The sequence below is a fragment of the Marmota monax genome, unplaced genomic scaffold (genome assembly GCF_021218885.2).
Source record: "Marmota monax isolate L192 unplaced genomic scaffold, Marmota_monax_Labrador192_F-V1.1 WCK01_AAM20220418_F8-fsc00001, whole genome shotgun sequence".
Classification (NCBI taxonomy): Eukaryota; Metazoa; Chordata; class Mammalia; order Rodentia; family Sciuridae; genus Marmota; species Marmota monax.
The window spans coordinates 19,528,172-19,549,752 of NW_026693777.1; the positions used below are offsets into that span (position 1 = coordinate 19,528,172).

Consider the following 21,581-nt stretch of genomic DNA (forward strand, 5'->3'; position numbering starts at 1 on the left):
AAATGTAATATGAGATGATATCAACCTTCTCTTTCAAAAGTCTTTGTTGATATCACAAGTAGTTCATTTGCCTGTTAGTACTTTGTTTCTCCATCAGTATGTTTCAAGAAGAAACTAACTCTTCATCTTTATGTTAGCAAATAACATGCATGTCTAATAATGCCATCATTTTTTTTGGCGGGGGGAGACTTGTTCCATTGTGCATATTCTTCTTAAGATTACTTTGTAAGTTTAAGTCTTCCATACCGATTGAGATTATAGTTTACTTATAAAAACATTTTATATTGCTCAAGGATCTTTATTAAAATAATTCTTCAGCCTTTTATGAAATCTCATTATGACAACAGGAGCACTATATCAAATGCATGCTAAATGTATTCCCTATACATTTCAAGCACTATTTGATGCTTAATATACCAGATGACAAGGAAAAAGTAAAATAAAAAAATTTACATTGTTTCCTAATAGTTTGTTGTATAAGGATTCTCCTATAACCAGAACTTTTCAAAGATTTGCATTATTTTCCTGAACTTTTCTGTAAATATTTTCTATCCTTTTAGAACTGTATTCCAGATCTAAACATATAAGTTAAAAAGTATATATATATATATTTTTTGTTTGTTTGTTTTATTTTAAAAGTATGCTTTGTGAATAAAAGAATAAATCCCTTTTCATCTTAAAGAGAGAAATCAACTTTTCACAAAACCAGTTTTAAAAGAAAAAAAATGTGTTATAATTTACAAAGTAAAATTAAAGAAGATGGCTGTAATTCTACCAACTCAATAAATTCAACTTTGTAAGGCTATGAATTTAGTAAAGCTATTTCTTTCAAAGCTTCTTCCTAAAATTTGAAATCTAAAGATGATAATCTACCCGTGGTTCTGCATATATTACTTGCTATTTTATTTTATTTTGGTACCAGTGATTGAACCCAGGGGTACTTAATCAATGAGCTACATCCTCAGCCCTTTTTATTTTTTATTTTGAGACAGGATCTTACTAAATTGCTTAGGGCCTTGCTAGGTTGCTGAGGCTACCCTCAAACTTGTATCCCAGGTCACTGGGACTATAGGCATGCCCCATGGTGCCTGGCTGATAGCTGATACTTATGACGGTGTTTCTGTTTTTTGTTTTTTTTTTTTTGCATAATATTATTCTGAGATAACTTTTTGTGATCAGAATTAAGTTAACAATACTGGCCTGAATATGATAGCTACCAGTTGCTGTTTAAAGTAAATATATCATGTTGTAAACTCAAAAACTGAGATGTTAAAATCCATAGATTGTTAAAGTCCTTTTACTAAGTAGTCATATTTTGATTTCTCTCAGTTACTCAACAATACCTCTGCTTTTGAAAGTAGACTTCATGGATTGGATATTCAGTTTGTTCATAATTTTAACAAATATGCTTTATAAATAAAAGAAAACCCATTTATGCTATAATTTAACACAACAGGAATAAGAAATCAAATCTCTACAATGGCAAAGAATAGAGGCCAAATTTCATGTTGTATATTTTGTTAAAAGAATGTGATTCTCATGACTGATAAACTCTTTTATTAGATAGTAAGAACCTTATGAATATACAAGTGTCAAGGAAACTATTTAAGTATAGTAAGTTTTTTTTTAAAAAAAGGAAATGAATCCTTTACTTCATAAAAAAATTGAGAAATTATATTTCTTATTTTTCAGATTTTTTTTTTTTATTGAATAACTAACTTTGGATGCTTTCCTATGTCTTTGTTTAATAGGATGGAATCATCACTACTTCAATGCAAATTCTCAGCTACCAAAGAAATACACAAATAGGTATGCAAAGTGGATCTTTGTCTTCAGCTAATGAGTTGAACAAATTACCTGGCTCAAAAGTTTAATTCTATAAATCTTTATGGAATTAAGGTGGTAACAAGTTGGCTATTTGGGCTTAAGCCATTTCATGTGACTTCTTTTCTTTTTCTGGTGGTATTAAGGATTGAACCCAGCACTTCATTCTTGCTAGGCAAGCACTGTATCACTGAGCTACATACTCAGCTGGCTTTATCCATTTTAATGTGATACAGTGGCTGCCCCACCATACCCCAAGTTATTCCAACAACAATGCATTATAAAAATATAGAAATTTCCCCCTAATAAGTGATTTTTTTCCCCTGGTACCCTCATCCCTTTCAGCCAAGTGCAAAGTGCAAGGCAAAATAAATTAAGGCAGAAGGAAAATAAAATAAAAATGGTGAGGGCGAGCATGTTGTTGACCATGTAAGAAAACACGTGCAAAATATACCTCAGATACACTATAGGTAGATGAGCACGAGGGAAGTCGAGCCTGGTTTTGCAGTGGGGAAAAGAAAACACTGTTAAAGAGGAAACGACAGAATAATAAGGGTCCAGAGGCTCAGATGGCTCCATCACAAACACATTTGCCAGATAATAAAACAGGCTTACAAGCAGACACTTGAGTTTGAAAACATCTCAAGCCTCAAGTTACTTGAAGGAGAACCTTGTGATTTAAAAAAAAAAAAGAAAAAGAAAAAAGAAAAAACAAAAACAAAAAACCCATGAAAAAAGATAACATTGGACAAATTTTCCTATGGTAGCACACTAATTTTCATTGGCTTCACATTTGGAAACTACAAGTGAGGGTATTTACACCTTTACTGTACAACTTCATATTATTCCCTAAAGCGAGCACCAAAGCCAGTTCGGTATTTTGATTTATGATTTCCTGTTCTTACTATTACATTTTCAGTATTACTAGATGCCCGCCTTCTTGCTCTTCCTTTTCCTATATGTCAATACCAACACCATATAAAGTATAGAAACTTAAAACATAAAACTATTTGAGACATCTCTTTTATCAAGATGTTTCAATGATTTTCTTGAATAGTTATTTTGTCACTGATTTTTTTAAAGTTATTTTATACTTAAAAATCATGTTTAACCTTATGACGTGGCAGATTTCTTTCTTTCTTTTTTTTTTTTTTTGGAAACAGAGTTCTGCTGTGTTGTCCAGGCTACTCTTAAAAACTCCCAGGCTCAAGTGATCGCTCTGCTTCAGCCTCCTGAGTAGTTGGGACTATGAGTGGATCACTGTGTTGAACTAAGCTTTATTAATTAGAATTGGTAATTTTCTGACCTGTTCTTACTTTCTAGGTTATCATAGTGCCATGTTCAATTATGTGGCTTCTTCCTTCATAAAGTTTTTTTTGGTTTGTTTTCTCTTGATTTGGTACTAAAGTTGAACTTAGAGGTACTTTATTATTAAGCTACATCCCCAACCCTTTTATAAAAAAAACTGAGGCAGGGTTTGCTATGGTGGCTCAAGTCCTCACTAAGTTGCTAAAGCTGGCCTCTAATTTGTGATCCTCCTGACTCAGCCTCCCTCTCAAGTAGGTGGGATTACAGCATGGATTACCACACCTGCCTCTTTTCTTTTTTCTTTTTTTTAGTAATTTTAATTGTAGATGGGTACAATACCTTTATTTAATTAATTTATTTTTAGGTGGTGCTGAGAATTGAACCCCATGCTTTACACATGCAAGGCAAATGCTCTACCATTGAGCTACAACCCCAGCTCTACACCCAGCTCTTTGAAGTTTTACAATGCCACGTGAGCTAAAATTGTTAAGTATGTATTCTGTAGTTACAAATTGTGCATGAAATTTCAAGATACAAAGTTAGAACAAGGAATTGTAGAAGATGACAAATTGGAAGAATCAAAAACAACTTATCAGATTTGTTCTTTAACTATATTTCTAGCACAACACTGCAGAATGTAAGAGGTGCTCAGTAAGTGTTTATTGAATGAATGAATGAATGAATGAATGAATATATTAACTCTTGTTTCATTTATACTTAAAATAACTAAACTGATGAATTAATATTCAGAACTTTTGAAAGCTTACTTTCAAAAAATTTGTGATATGGCTGGGGGAACATTTCAGTGGTAAAGCTTTTGTCTAGCATGTGTGAGGCCCTGGGTTCAATCCCTACTAATGAAAAAAAATGATATATTGTGATTTATAAGTATCAAGGCCACTTACTACTTTGAGGTAGCTCTTAAAATATGCTCAATTCTACACATTTTAAGAAATTATGCATTTTTCCAACCATACATATCTCATTTTCATAGGAGAATAGTCTTAAGAAAACTATGCTATATCTGTTCTGTTTGAAACAGTTTGAGAACCTTGTTTTCTTTTTTTCTCAGTTCTCTATCTTTTATTATTGGGGAAAGTTACTTGTCAATGAGATCTTTTATTAGTGCCTTATTTTTTAATTAAAGTTAATTCTGAGAAGGTCAATTCTGCTTTGAGTATTAAGTACCTCATAGATGCATCACTTCTATTTCAAATTATTCCATTTCAAATGGTTATTTTATAAATATTAGAAGAGAACTTGATTTGAAGAATAGGATAAGATATACTATTCTTATTTTTTAGCAGAACCAAAAGCTTAAGAGAATTTTATTTATTTTTCACAGTAAAATTGATTTATTGTCATCAGCATTATAATTTATGATATTTATATACTTAATATTTATATATTTAATTTATATATTTAAAAGAAAACAGCCACCAAGATACTCAGGATGTTACCTTAATACTATAGTAAATAAATACATTTTTAAAATATAAATAAATGCCAAAATATCAAACAGGGAAGACTTAGGAAACTCAAACAATGTTCTGCATATAAGAACTGAAAGACATTGAAATTTGCCTAAAGAAAATAGATTCTACAGACAAATAGATGTTTAGATATCTAAGGACTATTGATTATTTACTCTTTAAGAACTAATGTTCTTGCTATTCATCCCTGCTCAAAATTGGCTGATTCAAAACAGATTACTTTCAGATTTTACATGCTATATATTAAAATGTTTTATATTACTTCATCATGTCAGGATATCTTTCTCAGTTATATAAAACTTTTTGTAGAGGTTATAAGATTTTAGGTAAGGTCCAATAGGCTATTTAGCATAAATCAAAAGTCCATCATGTGCTTCAGGGAATTAACTTTTTTTTTAAAAATGCAATATATACAGAAAAAGTACTCATCACATTTTTAATAAGTTTTGAATATGAGGAATGAATTTTAGTTTTATATTCTAAGTCCCCACAGGGACCCTTTCTCTCATCAAGAGAAGAATCTATAATATATACGTTTTATAATAATATTTTTCTTTTCTTTCTTTTTCTTTGGTACTGGTGATTGAACCTAGAGGTGCTCTACTATTGAGCTATATCCTCAGTCACTTTTTACTTTTTATTTTGAGACAGGGTCTTTTGTTAAGTTGCCCAGGCTGGCTTCGAATTTGCAATCCTCTTGTTTCAGTCTCCTGAGTTGCTTGGTCCAGCAATGTGCCCAGAAATAGTTTCATATTTGAAGACTCAGTAATGGTAATTCCATAGATTTACTTTGTGTGTATGAGTGAGTGTGTGGGAGAGGTAGTATGTGAAGAGAGACTAGAGAAAAAAAAAAGTAAAAAAAAAAAAAAAGTGTATATATATATATATATATATATATATATATATATATTTGTGTGTGTGTATGTGTGTATAAACTATCTCAGGGGACTAACTCTTTTAAACATGAATCCATGCAGAATAATTAAAAACCATATCCAGAAAAATGAGCAGCTCTCTTTTCCTCAAGTTCTAAAATGAACATATTTTACAGTGTCTACTATAATCATTTTTTTTTTTTTTTTGGTGGTACTAGGCATTGAATCCAAGGGCACTCTATCACTAAGTCACACCCCCAGGCCTTTTTATTTTATTTTGAGATAGGGTCTCCAAGTTGCTGAGGTTGACCTCAAACTTATGATCCTCCTGCCTCTGTCTCCCTAGTAGCTGGGGTTATAGGCATGTGCCATCACACCCAGTTTATGTCAATTTATATTGACACACTACATAGTTATAGCAAATCTTGGCAAACTTTTTTTTTGTAAAAGATCAGAAAGAAAATATTGTAGGCCTTGTGCATTATTGAAATTTCTTCTTTAACTATTCAACTCTCTCTCTCTTGCAGTCCAAAAGCTACAATTGAGTTGAATATGAAATGAAACAAAGATGAAGATGTAGATAATAGGCAAATGAATAAGCATGTCTATGTTTCATTAAAACTTTAATTTTGGACACTGAAATTTGAATTTTATATAATTTTTACATGTCACAAAATGTTCTTTTTTGATCCTCCAACCCCCACCATTTAAAAATGCAAAAATCATTCTTAACTAGGGCTGGGGATGTGGCTCAAGCGGTAGCGTGCTCGCCTGGCATGCGTGCGGCCCGGGTTCGATCCTTAGCACCACATACAAACAAAGGTGTTATGTCCGCCGTAAGCTGAAAAATAAATATTAAAAAATTCTCTCTCTCTTTCTCTTAAAAAAAAAAAAACATTCTTAACTAATGGGCCTACAAAAGAATGGGATTTGGCCTACCGGATGATTTGCTGACCCGAGTTATAGAACTCACTTAATGAATATAAAAGTGCAAATATCCCCCAAAATAATAACCTATTCATTAAAACTGTAAGAAAGTAATTTAGAACTAAAGCTAAAGTGAAAATGCTGATCTTAAGAAACCTAAAAAAATTGCAGTCATGTAAATCATTGTATTAGCCCAACTTCCAAGTTCTAAATAACTTCCTTGTAAATTTACCTTGCATGATATTATCTAAACAAAGCATTAGTTTGCAGTATCTTATTCTGTGCTTTTCTATCTTAACACTGTCTGTACTGGTTTTTGATCCTATGTATTAACATTTGTGTTTTCCCTACTAGATTCATGTTTGATTAAATGGAAAATTTTTCTTATGTTGTTTTATTCTTTAGTCATTACTCTCAACACATTGATCCATCTAAGGATTTATAGAAATTTTTGCACTTATTAAATAAAGCAAATACTGCTTATATATTAACAGTCATTATTAAAATCACTAAAAACCCATTTAAGGGTTCAAAATATCCTGCTCTGTAAATATAAAGAAAAAGATGACTCATTCTTAATTCAGAAACCAAGAGTCTAATACATCCTGCTTTTTGCTACAGAAGAGTCAATGTAGAATGAAAAATATGTTTTCATATGAGAAATAAATAAGACAATATTATTCCAAAAATTACAAGGATCATTCATCAAGAGAATGCAGGGCTCTTTTCTTTCTTGAAAAAAAATGTGTCTCTGTGTATGTATATATTTATATATATACATATACACTTAATATTTTATATATAAATATGTATTTATATATATACATACACACACATACACACACACTATGCATCATATAAATTGATGCATCAATGATTAATTAAATCCTGTCCCACAGCTCTGAATGATGTATCACATTCTCCAACTATTAAATAAAATGTTTAATTGGCAACCTGGTTCTGAAACTTTCACTTTACTGAAATTATTCCGTATTGTTTCAATGAATTGAAAGGTATCCAAATCCTTACTCTTGTTGTGTGAACACATGCAATAAATTTCCACAGAATGGAATGGTCACTGTCACTTCATTTTAGAAACAAAATCTGTTTAATTTGGTCTATGGTTCTGAGAATAACTTTATTTTTAAGCAACAATTTTTAATATACATGGCATACTTGAGGTGTACTTGGGTAGTAAGAATTAAAAAGTAAAGAAACTGATCACTTAGTTGAGACTTTGATTTGCAAGTTTTCTTAGTTGAAATTTTAAAATCTGGTAGTTAACAGATCCCTTAGAATGATATATCCCATATTTAATCTTTTACTGTAAAAATGTAATCAGAACAAAGTATTTCTGATTGAAATGGAACAAAATATGAAGATGTTGAGACTAGTTAATATATAGCAGTACAAATGCTTAAAACAGAAATTAAACTTGTAATTTAATCCTAATTTTACACCAACTCCCTATCATGTAGACGTTAGCAAGTCTCGACTTTCTAGTCTTAATTTGACTAAAAGAAAAATATCAGTTCTCATGACTGGTTAGGGAAGAGCATGACACTAAAATACACGTATTGGAATATTTTAGAGGTTTCTAGGATAGTATTCAGATATGTTTAGTCATAAAATTCATAATAACCTTTTTTATTTTAACAACTGTGTAACAGATTCTAGGAACTGATTTTGGACAGTCTTTCAGATTCTATTAAGAATATACATAGAAAAGGACTGGCTCAAAAAAAGTAGAGAAATGGAACATGTACAATTTCTTTTTCTGTTTAGCTATCAGAATTAATGACTGGTAATAATAAAAACCACTACAGACTTTAGTAATCAGAAATGTAATATGGAGACATACATAATTATACATGGAATATAATTAAAAAGAGGCTGAGATCTCAGAGAATTACCATTTTCCTAACTTTTATTCTATTTTTTAAATAACAAAATTACTATGGCAATATGAATTATATGAATGGTAATAATCTTTGGGGAAGTATATGAGGTGCTAGATTAACAGGAACTTTTTAGAAATCCCAGGAACAGGATGTCAAGGTTAAGTCATAAATTATTTAGTTTAATAATTTAATTATTTTGCTGTATTTAAATAATATACTATTTTAGAAAATTTTAACTTGACTTTTATTCAAGAGATACATTAAAAGGAAGACCAAGCATTCTAAAAGCCTGAATTATTTGTCATAAAAAATACTGTGTTAGTACTGTCTATATGATATGTACAGGATTGAGCGGCTGTGGGTATTGTTTTCCTTCAAAGGTTGTCTTTGGTATATGAACCTTTAGCTCAAGAATTTGTAATATGTTACATGAAGGTGTTCCTGGTGAAGAGAATTGCTGCTAATTTTCTTATTTTAAAACAAAAAATGACATAATTATTTAAAAAATCTGAGTTAAGATTATAGTCTATTAACTCAGAATATATGTGCCTACTTACTGTCTGATTACTTATGATACTTTAACATTCATCATTTTCCTTGAAAAGTGAAATTGAATAATCAAAGCTCTACTCTTTGAGTCCAGTCCATAATTTATAATGTTGCTGACACATCCAACAAGGGACAAAAGAAATGGTTAATGGAAAACCCCCAAATAGAAGTCCCCTGAAAAGAACATCAGAAAAGTGTACTACTATAAAAGAAGCAATGATTTCGAAAATTTTTATTTTGCATTGGGGTCAAAATGTTATCAAATCAACTGCAATGTTAGTGTGGCTTAAGCATCCTCTATCCTGCCAATATAATATTTATTTTACAATGTGAGCATGATGCTGTAGCTAGAAAAGAAAAAAAGAGGGGGGAAAGAGACAGAAAGTAAAAAAGATGGAGATGAGAGGACAAACCAGTCAGATTTGGAATTACCAGTCAGCAGAAGTTTAAGGGGGGAAAAAATCATCAAGTGAAATCGTACATTTACTCTGAGAGAGTATCCTTTCACATTGCCTTCTAGGTGATCTCTGAGCTCCTCCAGCTTTCGATGGAGCTACATGTAAACATCAGAAAATGAATTGAAAAGGCAACTTGTTCTCTTTTCAGTTTTCCTCTTTTTCCTTTTAAAAATAAGATCATAGCATTATACATTTCTCACTGCCTTTGGCAAACATTTCAAAGCATCAAAGATTTTTGTATAAGAAATACATGCTTAACAAACCCAAGACTGAGAAGCCAACATTTTACTTTATTTTTTAAATTAGAGTATCTTTTCTCCCCAGCTTTAATGTAAATAAATACTATGACTATCCTTATAATTCCCAAGAGATTAACTTTAAATTTTTCTATTTGGCAGAAATATTGAGTAAAATTATTTAAAGAATATGAAATTTGCCTTTGTTTCTCAAACATACTTTTTAAAATTTAAGGCTGCATCCATATTGAAATAACTGATGAAACTGTAAATATGTCAATTTGTTCGTAAGCATATATGTATATATACATAATTATACTGTATATACATTTAAAAGTAATAAATACACATTTATAACCTGATGTGAACTTGAGATAATCTCTCACACACACACACACACATACACACAAAATTTCACATATAATCCAGTTTAAAGCAAAAGATGCTACAGTTATGGATGCCATTTTTTCCTTAGTTAACTACCATAATTTTTAAAAATGTTGTACTGCACCCTCTCACTTGAATCTGTCATAATCCATATTCTAAACAATAATGGAATTATCTTCTCTTAAAGACAAGGTAAGATATGATACCTCACAAGCAGACAGTGAGGAATGCTACTGATATATCATCACATTTTCCTGAATGAATAATCTTAAGTTGCCTTGTTTTTGAAATAAGCATACAATCAACACTTCCCACCCCTCTGATTATCCTTAGTGAAATAAGATTTTAATATAATAGTTACCCACTATAAAGCAGTGTTAGAGAACAGAGAGAATGGCTTTTCAGGAATAAGGAACACAAACATACAAACACACCTTCATCCATGTGCACTGGTGTGTGCACACACAAATAAATAAATAAACAACAACAAAAAGTAAAACTAAGAAGGCAGAAGAGGCAACAAGAGAAAAGAGTGCAGAAGTTTGTGTTTCATAAATTGCTAAATGGAAATAAATTAGAGGTGTGTAAAATTTTGAAATGACTCAATATTAAGTCTCAAGGCAGTTACTGAATTTTAAGACACTTCAGTGCATTGAATTATTTGGTATTTTGATTAACAGTTACTATTACTGTAAAGACAAATGGGATTGAGTTATAAAAAAGTGCTTAACTTTGTGGGTGATTATTCTGCATGTTTTTAGAGTTCAGCAATTTTCTAACTTGCACTTATGGTGGCAGCATTAAGTGATCAATGACTATGTCTGTTTCTTAAGGGTGAGAACTTGCTTACCCTTTCATTATGATTAATTGTTAAGAGTACTGAGTGACCAAGATATATTGACCAAGTGGTATTTAGCCATTAGCAAATAGCTAAATCAGAAATCTACAAGTTGTATATTGTATACATGAATGGGTAAATGTTTAGATAAACCTGTGTTAATGGCTATAGTTATATCAATTTTTTTTAAACTTAGAGGAAAAAAAGGGGATTTAGAGTGTCTAAACACTTAGCTATATGTGGGCCCACTTACTAGCATCTTATAAAGTTCTTTTCTAGTTCCTAAGATTATATGTATTCAATACAATTATTAACTCACAACGATTTTTTTTTTCTGGACTGAACTATAGCTGATAATGACACTAACATAGCATTTAATTTTTTTTAAACAAAAATGTTAAAGGGGGAAATAACATTCTAAAAATATATTAGTTCTCTGTGTAAGAGGATATTAACACACAATCAGTGACATCAGTCAGAGGAACGGTTTACTCTAGAACCCCAAATTATAGGCACCTGTAAGGAGGCAGTTGCCCTTTCTCTTGTTTGTGGTGCCATTCAAAGCTAGTTATTTGGCATCTTGCCTTCAGCTGGTTGCTCTATGTGTAGCTGAAACAAAAAAAAAATAATATGACCCAACAGCCAATAAAAATAATTAAAATAAAAAAAATGGGATGGTGAAAAATGGAAAAAGCCCCCTTCCTCCCACCACCCTCCAAAAAGGAAGAAGTGTAGGCTATAGACGAAATCTTGCCAAAAAATGTTAGAAACATATTTACTTTGAGGGATCCAACTCTACTAGCAACTCCTTTGCTTTCATCCGGCCGTCTAATTTGCTACAATGAGGGAAGATGGGTAAAAAAGACAGAATAAAGAAAAAGTGAACTTAAAAATTTTTCTACACATTATTAAGTAATACATGCAAAAACATTAATTGACTCTTTTAGGTATGTATTAGGAGGCCAAGGAGTTAATTAACCCAGAAGGCTGTATGACATGCTTTGTAAATAAGCTGACCACTAGAATTAAATCTTTGTTATGGCACTATTCCTGAGATGAGGAAATTGGCACTTACTTTTGGTTATCTTGGGGACTTCTGATGAAGCAGTATCTGCAGTAGTGTTACATTTGCATTTGGCTTACAAAAAACAAAGAATTACAAATATACCTATGCACTTATTCTTTTTCAGTCTTGAAGTGTCTATTCCATTGTAATACCAGAAAACCTCAATGGTATGACTAGAAACATGAGTGTTCTCTAAGTAAAAGGATCGGTCCTGACAAGCATCATTCTTGATAGACGACAGAGTGAAGCTCCTCTGCTTGCTGACCCAAGCATTGAGGTTGTTCAGCTGTCAATGAGATTCCCAATTAAACAATTGTGCTGCCCAACCAGAAAATTTTAATGCCAGACCAATGTTAGAAAGATTCACTCCTTCAAAGCTTTCTGTTATTTCAGCTGAATTTTCCTCATGTAAGATAGTGAAAATGAAAAGTAAAATTGCTATTTTTAAAAATTTGTTCCATACCATTATACAAGGAATAAAGGAAGATTCTCAATACAAAGTATCTTTCTAGATGAGGTGTTTTATAAATAGAGCTCTATAAGAACTAATGTTTTGGTGAAAGAGGGAAACAAGCCAAAGAATAAAAAGTAAAAAATAAAAAGGGTGTGTATGAGTGTGGAAGTTTCAGATCAAGTGGTTTTTTCCTATTTTCCTTCATTTTCTGTGTTTTTAGGGATTGAACCTTTGCTACATGCAAGGCAAGAAACCAATGATTTTGTAATATAAATTCCTGCAACTGAAAAATAAGGTCTCAATTCAGACTAGCATGGGTGAAGTTAGACATGTTGTTCCTTATTTATCAGCAGATAGTAGAAGAAGTATCAGTGTGATGCCAAGTCCCTAGCTTTAAAAATCTCAGAAAAATAAATAATACCAGAAAACATCTATGGTATACTAAAAACATAAGTGTTCTCTTAAAATAAGAAAACTAGCTATAACTACAAAAGTTTATTTCTTGGAAGCAGGATATACATTGTCTCATGCCTTTTAGGAATGTCTCTGATAGCACAAGGAGATTGATGAGAAAACTGAATTTTTGTTTTGAAAAAAAGCATCTTTGTACATTAGAATTACATCAACTTTTGGTTTTACGTGATATAAATAGTTTGTGTTAATGTTTCATCATTAAATAAATGTTTTGACTAAAAGATAATCATCAATTCTCACTCTTCTTAGTCAAACAGAATTGCCAAATTTAGAAAAAATGCAGATGAATTAGATCATCAACATTTGACCTCTCAAGGGAGAGTTAATTCACAGTGAGTTCATAATATTTACTCACTTTCTTGTGCTATTTCTTTTTAATCTCAGAGAGCACCTTCATTTGGAAAGCTGTCTCTCATCTTAAATGGAGACTCACAATATTTGAGATATAGCCTTGATAGTTTCCTATAAAAATAGAATCTAATGCCTTTCTAAAGGTTTTTAGAAACTGAAGATTTTTGAATTATTGTACAATAACAAGTGCACACTATTTTCTACACTGTTCTTTATTTCTAAAAGGCTTAAAATTGTATTAATTCAGCAACATGAGTTGTCTTCTTCAAGGTTACAGGGGAGGCTAATTACAAGTCTAGGAACAATACCCACCATTGCTGATTTCTAGTTTGAACTTGTATTCTCTAATAGGTCTAGAAATAAATGGGGCTCGAAAAAAAATTGATGTTTATAAAAAGATGTAAATTTGTATGTCTATCTATTTCTCCATCTATGTAACAAAATTTATCTGCTAATATATTTATATATAAAAGAAAAATTCCCTGTTTCATTTCAGTTCCAAATGTAAGCACAAGCACAGAAATTTAAAGAATAAATTATAAGAGAAAAAAAGACAGTTACTCCTGAACTCTGAATGTGAAAAATAGATCATAGAACTGATATAAAGACTCTGGGAACAATTTATTAATGCTTGACATCACCTTTTGACCACAAGTCTGCCTATGAAACTATTATAAAAGAAAGACTAGAAAACCAATGTGGTTTTTAAAGCCAGAAGTGGTGGCAAATCAAGTTTCATGGTATTTTTTTTTTGTTTTGTTTTGTTTTGGTGGCTCCTGAAACAGATAAAAATACCTAATACTGAAAATTTTCAGAAAGAATTGGAGAAAGGTTTGTCAATATAAACTCAAATTTGAGTAATGGGAAAAAGTGAAATTAACAGGTTTAAAATGTAATATCTTCATTTATTCTAGTCAACTTTTAATGGTTAATTATAATGGAGTAGTATAATTCAAATCTGATAATTTTTTCAGACAATAATTAAAAAAACCATAAGAGTAGCATTTGGATAAGATGGATTCATTTACTTTATTATAATGTACAAGCCTCACCTTGTTAGCTTCTTTTTGAATACTTTTCTATAAAGCCAAACATTCTCTGTCATTAGATAAATAGTTTGCAAAGCTTGAATATCCCTTACCCAAAATGTTTGGAAGTAGAAGTCATTCTACTTAATAGAATGTTTTGGATTTTGGAATATTTGCATAGATTTTACTGGTTGAACATCCCTAATCCTGAAATCCAAATTACTCCGAAATCTGAAACTTTGAGTCCTAACAGGACACTCAAAATGTTTAAGATTTTGGAACATTTTGAATTTCAGATTTTCTGATTAGGGGTGTTTTGTCTTGTTTTTATTGTACAGGGGATGATTGAACCCAGGGGTGTTTAACCACTGAGTCACATATCTAACCCTTCTTAATTTTTATTGGTAGTCAACCTGTATTACACAGAGAATCATTGCAATATGAAGCAAGTTTGAGAATTTGATGTTAAGAATTATGAGGATTACCAAGTCTGTTGAGATTATTAGAATATTTACATCATGGAAATCATTTTACTACACTGAAGAACAAGCGAATAACCAAGAGATCAAAAACATTTCAATCATCTATTCAGTCTCTTAGTTAGAATATTTTACTACACTTGATCTTAGCCAAAAGGCCGAGAAGCGATGGTAGTTAGAATATTTTAAACAAAATGTCCATTAGAAATATTCTGAAAATACTGTACTACACTGTACCATTTCTTTTGCAATATTTGGGAACTCTTTCTTTATGGATTAATTACTGATGCAGCTATATTCAGGGATCATTAACAGGATGAGGCCTAGTGAAATAATTCTGCCATTTGTGTTTACCTTTTCTCTAAGAATATGAATTCTAGAAATACCATGTAACACAAGAAATTGCCTGGATACTAATCTAAAATGATGTCCATTCACTTTCATTTAGTCCACTTTTCTAAAACTGAGCTTACTGCAAAACAATTTCTGTTGTTACTAAGATAGAAAACTAACGCCACTCTGACTTTTGTGGAAATAATAAAAAATTTAAATACTATATTTTTCATTAAAATTAGCATACACTTTGGAGTAGAAAGCCTACTTTTTAAATTTTTTTTAAATAAAATATGAAATTTAAAAAAATTTAGGCTTATGCAGTTATGTTAAGGAGGCTCCTATGTAACTGGGCATAGACATTTACAGTTTGCTTCAGTTATAAGATGTTTGATGACAATATTTTAGAAAAGGTTATATACTTTGTTTTACTAATGAGGAAACTGATGTCTAGAGCAGTTCACTGGTTTTCTGAACATATTAATTAAAAAGAAAAGCATAGCTGCTATTAAATTCTCCACTCTAAGGTCTTTCCTCTAAATTTAGGCTCTTGCCGATGGAAAGGAGAATAATGTAGGTCTCCTTTCTCCCCACGATAATATTTTATATTTATTTAGATTAAGATTGCATAGATAAAACATTTCTTCTTGTTTGCCCTAAACACTGGATCATCTTATTTTTAGAAGTATCTAATTTACTTTCAGATCTACCTTGAAAGACAAAATTTTAACCATATGATATTATACACCGCTTTAAAAATATTATAGGTATCAATGATATATAAATTTTTTCCTTAAAAATTGCTTATCTTCCAACTAATATCACTGAGTATACACTGATATAGCTATAGATTATTTCTGGTAGCTATAATTTGAAGGAGTAGATTTTTTTAAAAAAAGTTTTGCTTAGGAGAACAACAGTTAGGGCTGGGGCTGTAGGTCAGTGGTAGAGCACTTGCCAAATATATTTGAGGTCCTGGGTTTGATCCCCAATACGAGGGGTGGGGTAGGTTCAGCATTAAACAAATTCCTATAAATAAAGAAGTATACTTTAGGGCTTTGGTTAATATTACACTTTACTACATTATTCATTTTATATTATTCAGCTCTTTAAAAAAACTGATGTAAAACAACTGTTTCATTTGTGATTTATTAAAACAAAGTAAAAAATAGTGAATAAATAAGTAAAAGTTAAAAAAAAACGAGGACAAGTATATCAAGGAAAAATAATTAATCTAGTGTTTCTGGAGGAAAGACAATGAGATTATAAAACTAAGCAAATAAAAGCATAAAAAAGGAACATTATAAAGAATAAGGAGAAAATGAGAAGTAAAAAATTAGAATCTTCATACAAGTTACAGATTCTCTATACCCTTCCTACTCCCATATATTTTTATCCTTAGGAAATTGTCTTTTAAAAAGGTTTTCACTTCTCATTGTTTATTAACATTTGTAGTCATTAATTTTTACTTTATATAAATTTATAATTGTGATTCTTCAATTCTATAATAGCTTTGATTCCAAGAAAATACAGTCTATATAAAATCAGTCTTTTAAACAAGTTATTTCCTATACGTTAGTCAGAATCAATTCAATCATGTATTTTTAGACAAATTTTTATCTGCTTAAAAATATAAAGCCTATCTTTTATGGTATGAATTATAAGGCATCTTAAAATATATAACTTGTAAAGAGTATATTATATGTTATATGTTCTTTAAAAATTTATTGTTTATTTGTATATGAGTAAAAAAAAATCTAACTTTTTTTAAGATTACAGAATAACAGATATGCATCTACAAGTTATTTAACCCATACACATTAAGTCTATTTCTCATTTTTATGAATATTAATAATGATGTGGGAAATAATCTTGTACATAGTCTTTGATGACCTCTGAAATTTTTGCATAAATTTCTACAAACAATGTGGTATATTAAAACAAGACTTTTAACCTTCTTTGTGAGTGTGTATGCAGTACAAATAAATACATTTTAAGCCAATGTATGCTCGTTGCTTAAAAGGCTATATAAATTTATTTTCTTACTTGTGTGAATAGGAATACTCATGTTGCTGCTCACTATAGCACTGACAATTATAATTTAAAGATAGTTATAAATTTGCAACATTTGTGTTGTTTTAAGTTTTCAGAAATTTCTAATTAGGGCACTTTTTTCATATATTTCTTTATCTATTTTTATAGGGGGCTACAGGGGATTTGCATGCCTCTTTCTGTCCTTTAATCATTCTATTATTTTTTTTACAGGATTAGAAAAACTCTTTGAGTCTATCAATTCTTTGTCTGACATATTTGTTATAAATATTTTATTTTTGTATCAATGCCACTATAGCTCCTTGAGGGCAGAGTTAATAAATAAACCTATTCATTGCTATATCCCCAACACAGTACAGTATTTGACATATAAGGTATAATACAAAATATTCAGAGTCAACTTCTGAATTAATATGTTTTATCCTTAATAAAAAAATAGAATGAATAAGGAAACCTGATAATCCTAACATTTTGGGCTAGAAAATATCTGGCTAATCTTTAAAATATGTGTAATTTAAATATATGAAGATCTACAGAATAGTTTTGAGATATACTCTCTAATAAAGTCATCAATGGGACATGGATAGTTAATTATACAAATTTAAATCATGACTATATCTAATCAATTTTGTTGCTGAAATGATGTCACAGGTAATTTTTATTTCTGCATTTGCAGAAAGTATTACCAAAGTATTAATTTTTTTTTATAGCAACCAAAGCTGAAAGCTAGTTTGTTTTTTTTTTTAATTTGGTACTATTGGGACTGAATCCAGGGGCTCATGCATGCTAGGTAAATATGAATAACATATATATCTGCCACTGATATATATCTTCAGATCTTTTAAAATTTTATTTTGAGACAGGTTCCTGCTAAATTGTTTAGGCTGAACTCAAATTTGTTTGTTTTGCCTGTGGTTGGGATTACAGGCATGTTATACCATACCCAGTTGAAAACTAGAATTTTAAATTTCATTATTTCTTGTACTTCTACAGTTCGCTTCCTATAACTTGAACAAAAATCTAGGGTATACCAAGAGAAGTCAACATTCCATTCAACAGAGACAAGTCTGATTTAAATGAGAAAGATTTTAAGGAAATTAGTATATATTTAGTAAATAATCTGAAACTTTATGTACTAACATAGAAGGCAAAGCTAAAATAAATGTATTTTTTCTATATTACTTGGAGATTAATAAAATATCAGGAAGAAGGGCTAAAAAGAATATTTATTCAGTTGGAAGAACTATGCCAAAAGAATAAGATTACAGGCCTGTGACAGGCTTTAAAGCCTACTTCATTTAGTATCTTGATGTTACAGACATAGAAACTGAGCTCTACTAGCTCTTATAAAGACATACAAATTTTGGGCTAGGACTTATGCTCATTATTTAGTGCCTCGTAGTGCAATAATTTTACATACTCAATGTTGTTAGCTTTTCAGACAACTTTGGGTCCATAATTTTTAAGGGGTTGCCAGTAATCATGTAAATGCAAATGCTAGAAACAGCTTCTTCCAATATAATATTAAGTTGAGTTCATGAAGAAGCAAAAATAATTTATATTGATATCCATGTAAGTTATATGAATCATGAGCCTAGAAGTTCTGCATATACTCTGCTCAGTTTAATTAGGACACTACTCCAAAATATTTAACTTCCAAAAGATTGCCAATAGTATTGTTTTTAAAACAGGAAAATAGAAAAGAACAAAATATCTAAATTAAGATCTAATGAAAAATTTATGCACATTTATCAGTTAAAATTAAAAATCAAAATAATTTTGTAAAATATTATTTATTTATTATTTTGTAAAATATTATTTATTTATTATGCTCTACCAGTTTAAAATAATTACACTATGGGGCACTAAATAATGAGCACAAGTCCTAGTCTAAAATTTTTGTGTCTTTATAAGAGTTAGTTGAGCTCAGTTTCTATATCTCTAATATCAAGATACTAAACTATAAATCCAGCCTTTTTTATTTTTTTAAATTTTGAGACAGGATCTTGCTAAATTGTCCAGGTTGACACTAAACTTGTTATCCTCCTGCCTCAGTTTCCTGAGTAGCTGGGATTATACAGGTGTGTTTCAATGAGCACAGGTTTATAAGAAAAATTGAAGTATATAAAGATGTTCATGACATAAAAAGATGTTTATATTATTAAATGAACAAGATAAGTTACAGTTTAAAGACAAAAGCTAATATTTATTGAGTATTTTATTTCAAACACTATGCTAAGGGATTTATCTGCATTTTAAAATTTAATTCTTAAAATAATACTATGAGGCAAATACTATTATTATCGTTCTTTTTTTTTTGGCACTGAAGATGGAACCCAGGGGTGATTAACCACTGAGTCACATCCCAAGTCCTTTTTATTTTTTTTATTTTGAGATGGGTCTCGCTAAATTGCTTAGATCCTTGTTAAGTTACTGAGGCTGGCTTTGAACTTGCAATCCTCCTGCCTGAGCCTCCTGAGTTGCAGGGATTATAGGTGTGCAATACTCTACTGGGCTGTGACAATCAGTATTATTATTTTTCATATTATGGATGAGATAATTCAGGTTATAGAGGTGAAATAACTTTCTGAAAGTCACATATTTAGGAAGTGATAAAATTGTGATTCATTACCAGGCCCACTGGACTCTAGAACTTGAACTCTTAATTACTGCCTTTCCATTATGACAAAATATTTGAATGCATAGGAAAAAAAACAGATTGATACTTAGCAAAAATTTAATAGTGTTTTTTTTATAATTAAGGGCATTTTGTGATACATTTTTTAATACTGAATTTTCTAAATTTTTCAAAGTGAGCATATAAATTACTTTTGCATTTTTATTTTAAAAGTAAAAAACCCATACAACTTATAGTTTGTCCTAGCTATAAAATTGTTACTTACATGTTTAATAATTTCCGGTTTGTTTTATCTTAAGAGGTTTCAAATCTCATTTAAAAATTCAGATTTCAGAGTGGTAATTATACATTTCATAGTTAAGTTATACCTAGCTTCAATAATGGACAAAATTCTGCAAATAGTGAATAATTATAAAGGGATGAGTGCATTCCATTTTAAGAATCATTATCTAATTTCAGTTTTATCAAAATGAAACGTTCTACAATATGGGCTATGTCTTTTACTCATTAAAAAGTAAAAGAAATTCTTTTATTTGAAGTTTCAATATTATGTTTCACTATCATATCAGAACAAATATAAAACAAGCAGGTTGTTATAAAGGAGGAGACAGTAGACAATAATGAATTAGAGCAGAAGTGGGTTACTCAAATGTCTGTGGGATCAGGCATTGAACGTAAATGAGTAAATAATCTAGAGGATCTAAAGAATGCCAACTAAGTATGGGTTTATGTCAGTGCTAGTCCAGCAAAGTTGATCTGAGTTTTAAGGAGCTTCTGAAAAAAAATGTGTCACTTTTACTTGAAATTTATTCCTTCCTTCTTTCCTTTCTTTGTCTTCTCTCTCTGTTACCTCCCACCACCCCTACTCTTTTGCTGGGGATTGAACCCGGGGCCTTGTTCATGCTAGACAACTACTCTACCACTGAGCTACACCAGCCCTGAAATTTCCCAAATTTTAAATGCTTCAAACTAATTTTAAAAATGAGCCCTCCTTACTATATCCTCAACAAAAACCATCTGTGAACAAAAAGATTATTATTTAAGAAAGGACTTTGTGTGTTTCCTGTGGAAAATTAGTTGTACTCAAATGTAGAAAGTAGAATCACACTGAAAGTGCGTAGGGCCAGCTAGAAATGTCATGAAGTTTTTTCTCATTTTGAATCAGAGTAACTGTTCCCTGCCCAAGAATCAGACTAGATTATAGAGCCCAAGTAAACTATTTACAATAGCATAATACTGATAATCATTTACCTAAACGATCAGATCTTTTGGACTGAAAACATAACAGTAACATTGTCTTTATGGAAAATATATAAAAAAAGATTCAACATACATCATTTTGACTCACAAGATTTTCAAGAAACATATGCCAGTTTGTTCATTTCTTTACATCACTGCTAGCTAAGTGTGGTTTATGAACCCATTAGGGTTTCTAAGAACCTTTCAGTGGTTTACAAAAATCAAAGTTATTTTGCTAATAGTAATAAGACATTATTTGCCTTTTTTGCTATGTTGACATTTGCATTGATAGTATAAAACCAATGGTGAATTGGCAGTTTAATTCAAATCAAGGAAGTGGATCTAATAGTATGAATAGTCATTGTGTTATTCACTGTTGTGTACTAAGAATTTGTTTTAAAAAATCTAGTTTCATTTAACATTGTCCTGAATGAAACAGTAAATATTAACCTAATTATATTAATGCAACTTGATTGTTGAGTGTTACAAAGTAGTAAGTATGAATTAAATACTTCTACTGCATACCAAAGGATGGATGTTGGTTGTCTCAAGAAAAAGCACTTTATGCAACTCTTTAAGTTATAAGCTGAACTAGCCAGTTTTTATATAAACACCATTTTTACTTGAAAGAATTTAAAAAATAACCATTTCAATCATGATTATTAAGATTT

General features: G+C 30.5%; 1 protein-coding gene and 1 pseudogene across 17 annotated transcripts in view; both read right to left on the minus strand.

Moving 5' to 3' along the window:
* Gphn (gephyrin) overlaps window positions 1-21,581 on the minus strand; it is a 602,369-nt gene that overhangs the window by 199,759 nt on the left and 381,029 nt on the right. For 7 of the 17 annotated variants that reach the window (XM_058584564.1, XM_058584567.1, XM_058584560.1 and 4 more), the window contains 2 exons: window positions 11,576-11,632; window positions 9,359-9,430 (listed from right to left, as the gene is read on the minus strand). The exons of 5 other annotated variants lie outside the window; for them this stretch is intronic. In XM_058584564.1, the coding sequence (XP_058440547.1) occupies window positions 9,359-9,430; window positions 11,576-11,632 (129 nt within the window). Of the gene's footprint in view, window positions 1-2,278; window positions 2,321-9,358; window positions 9,431-11,575; window positions 11,633-21,581 lie in introns of all 17 variants that reach the window. 5 more of the 17 variants (XM_058584570.1, XM_058584563.1, XM_058584571.1 and 2 more) reach the window with 2 other exon arrangements.
* LOC124104847 (U2 spliceosomal RNA) lies at window positions 14,729-14,818 on the minus strand (annotated as a pseudogene).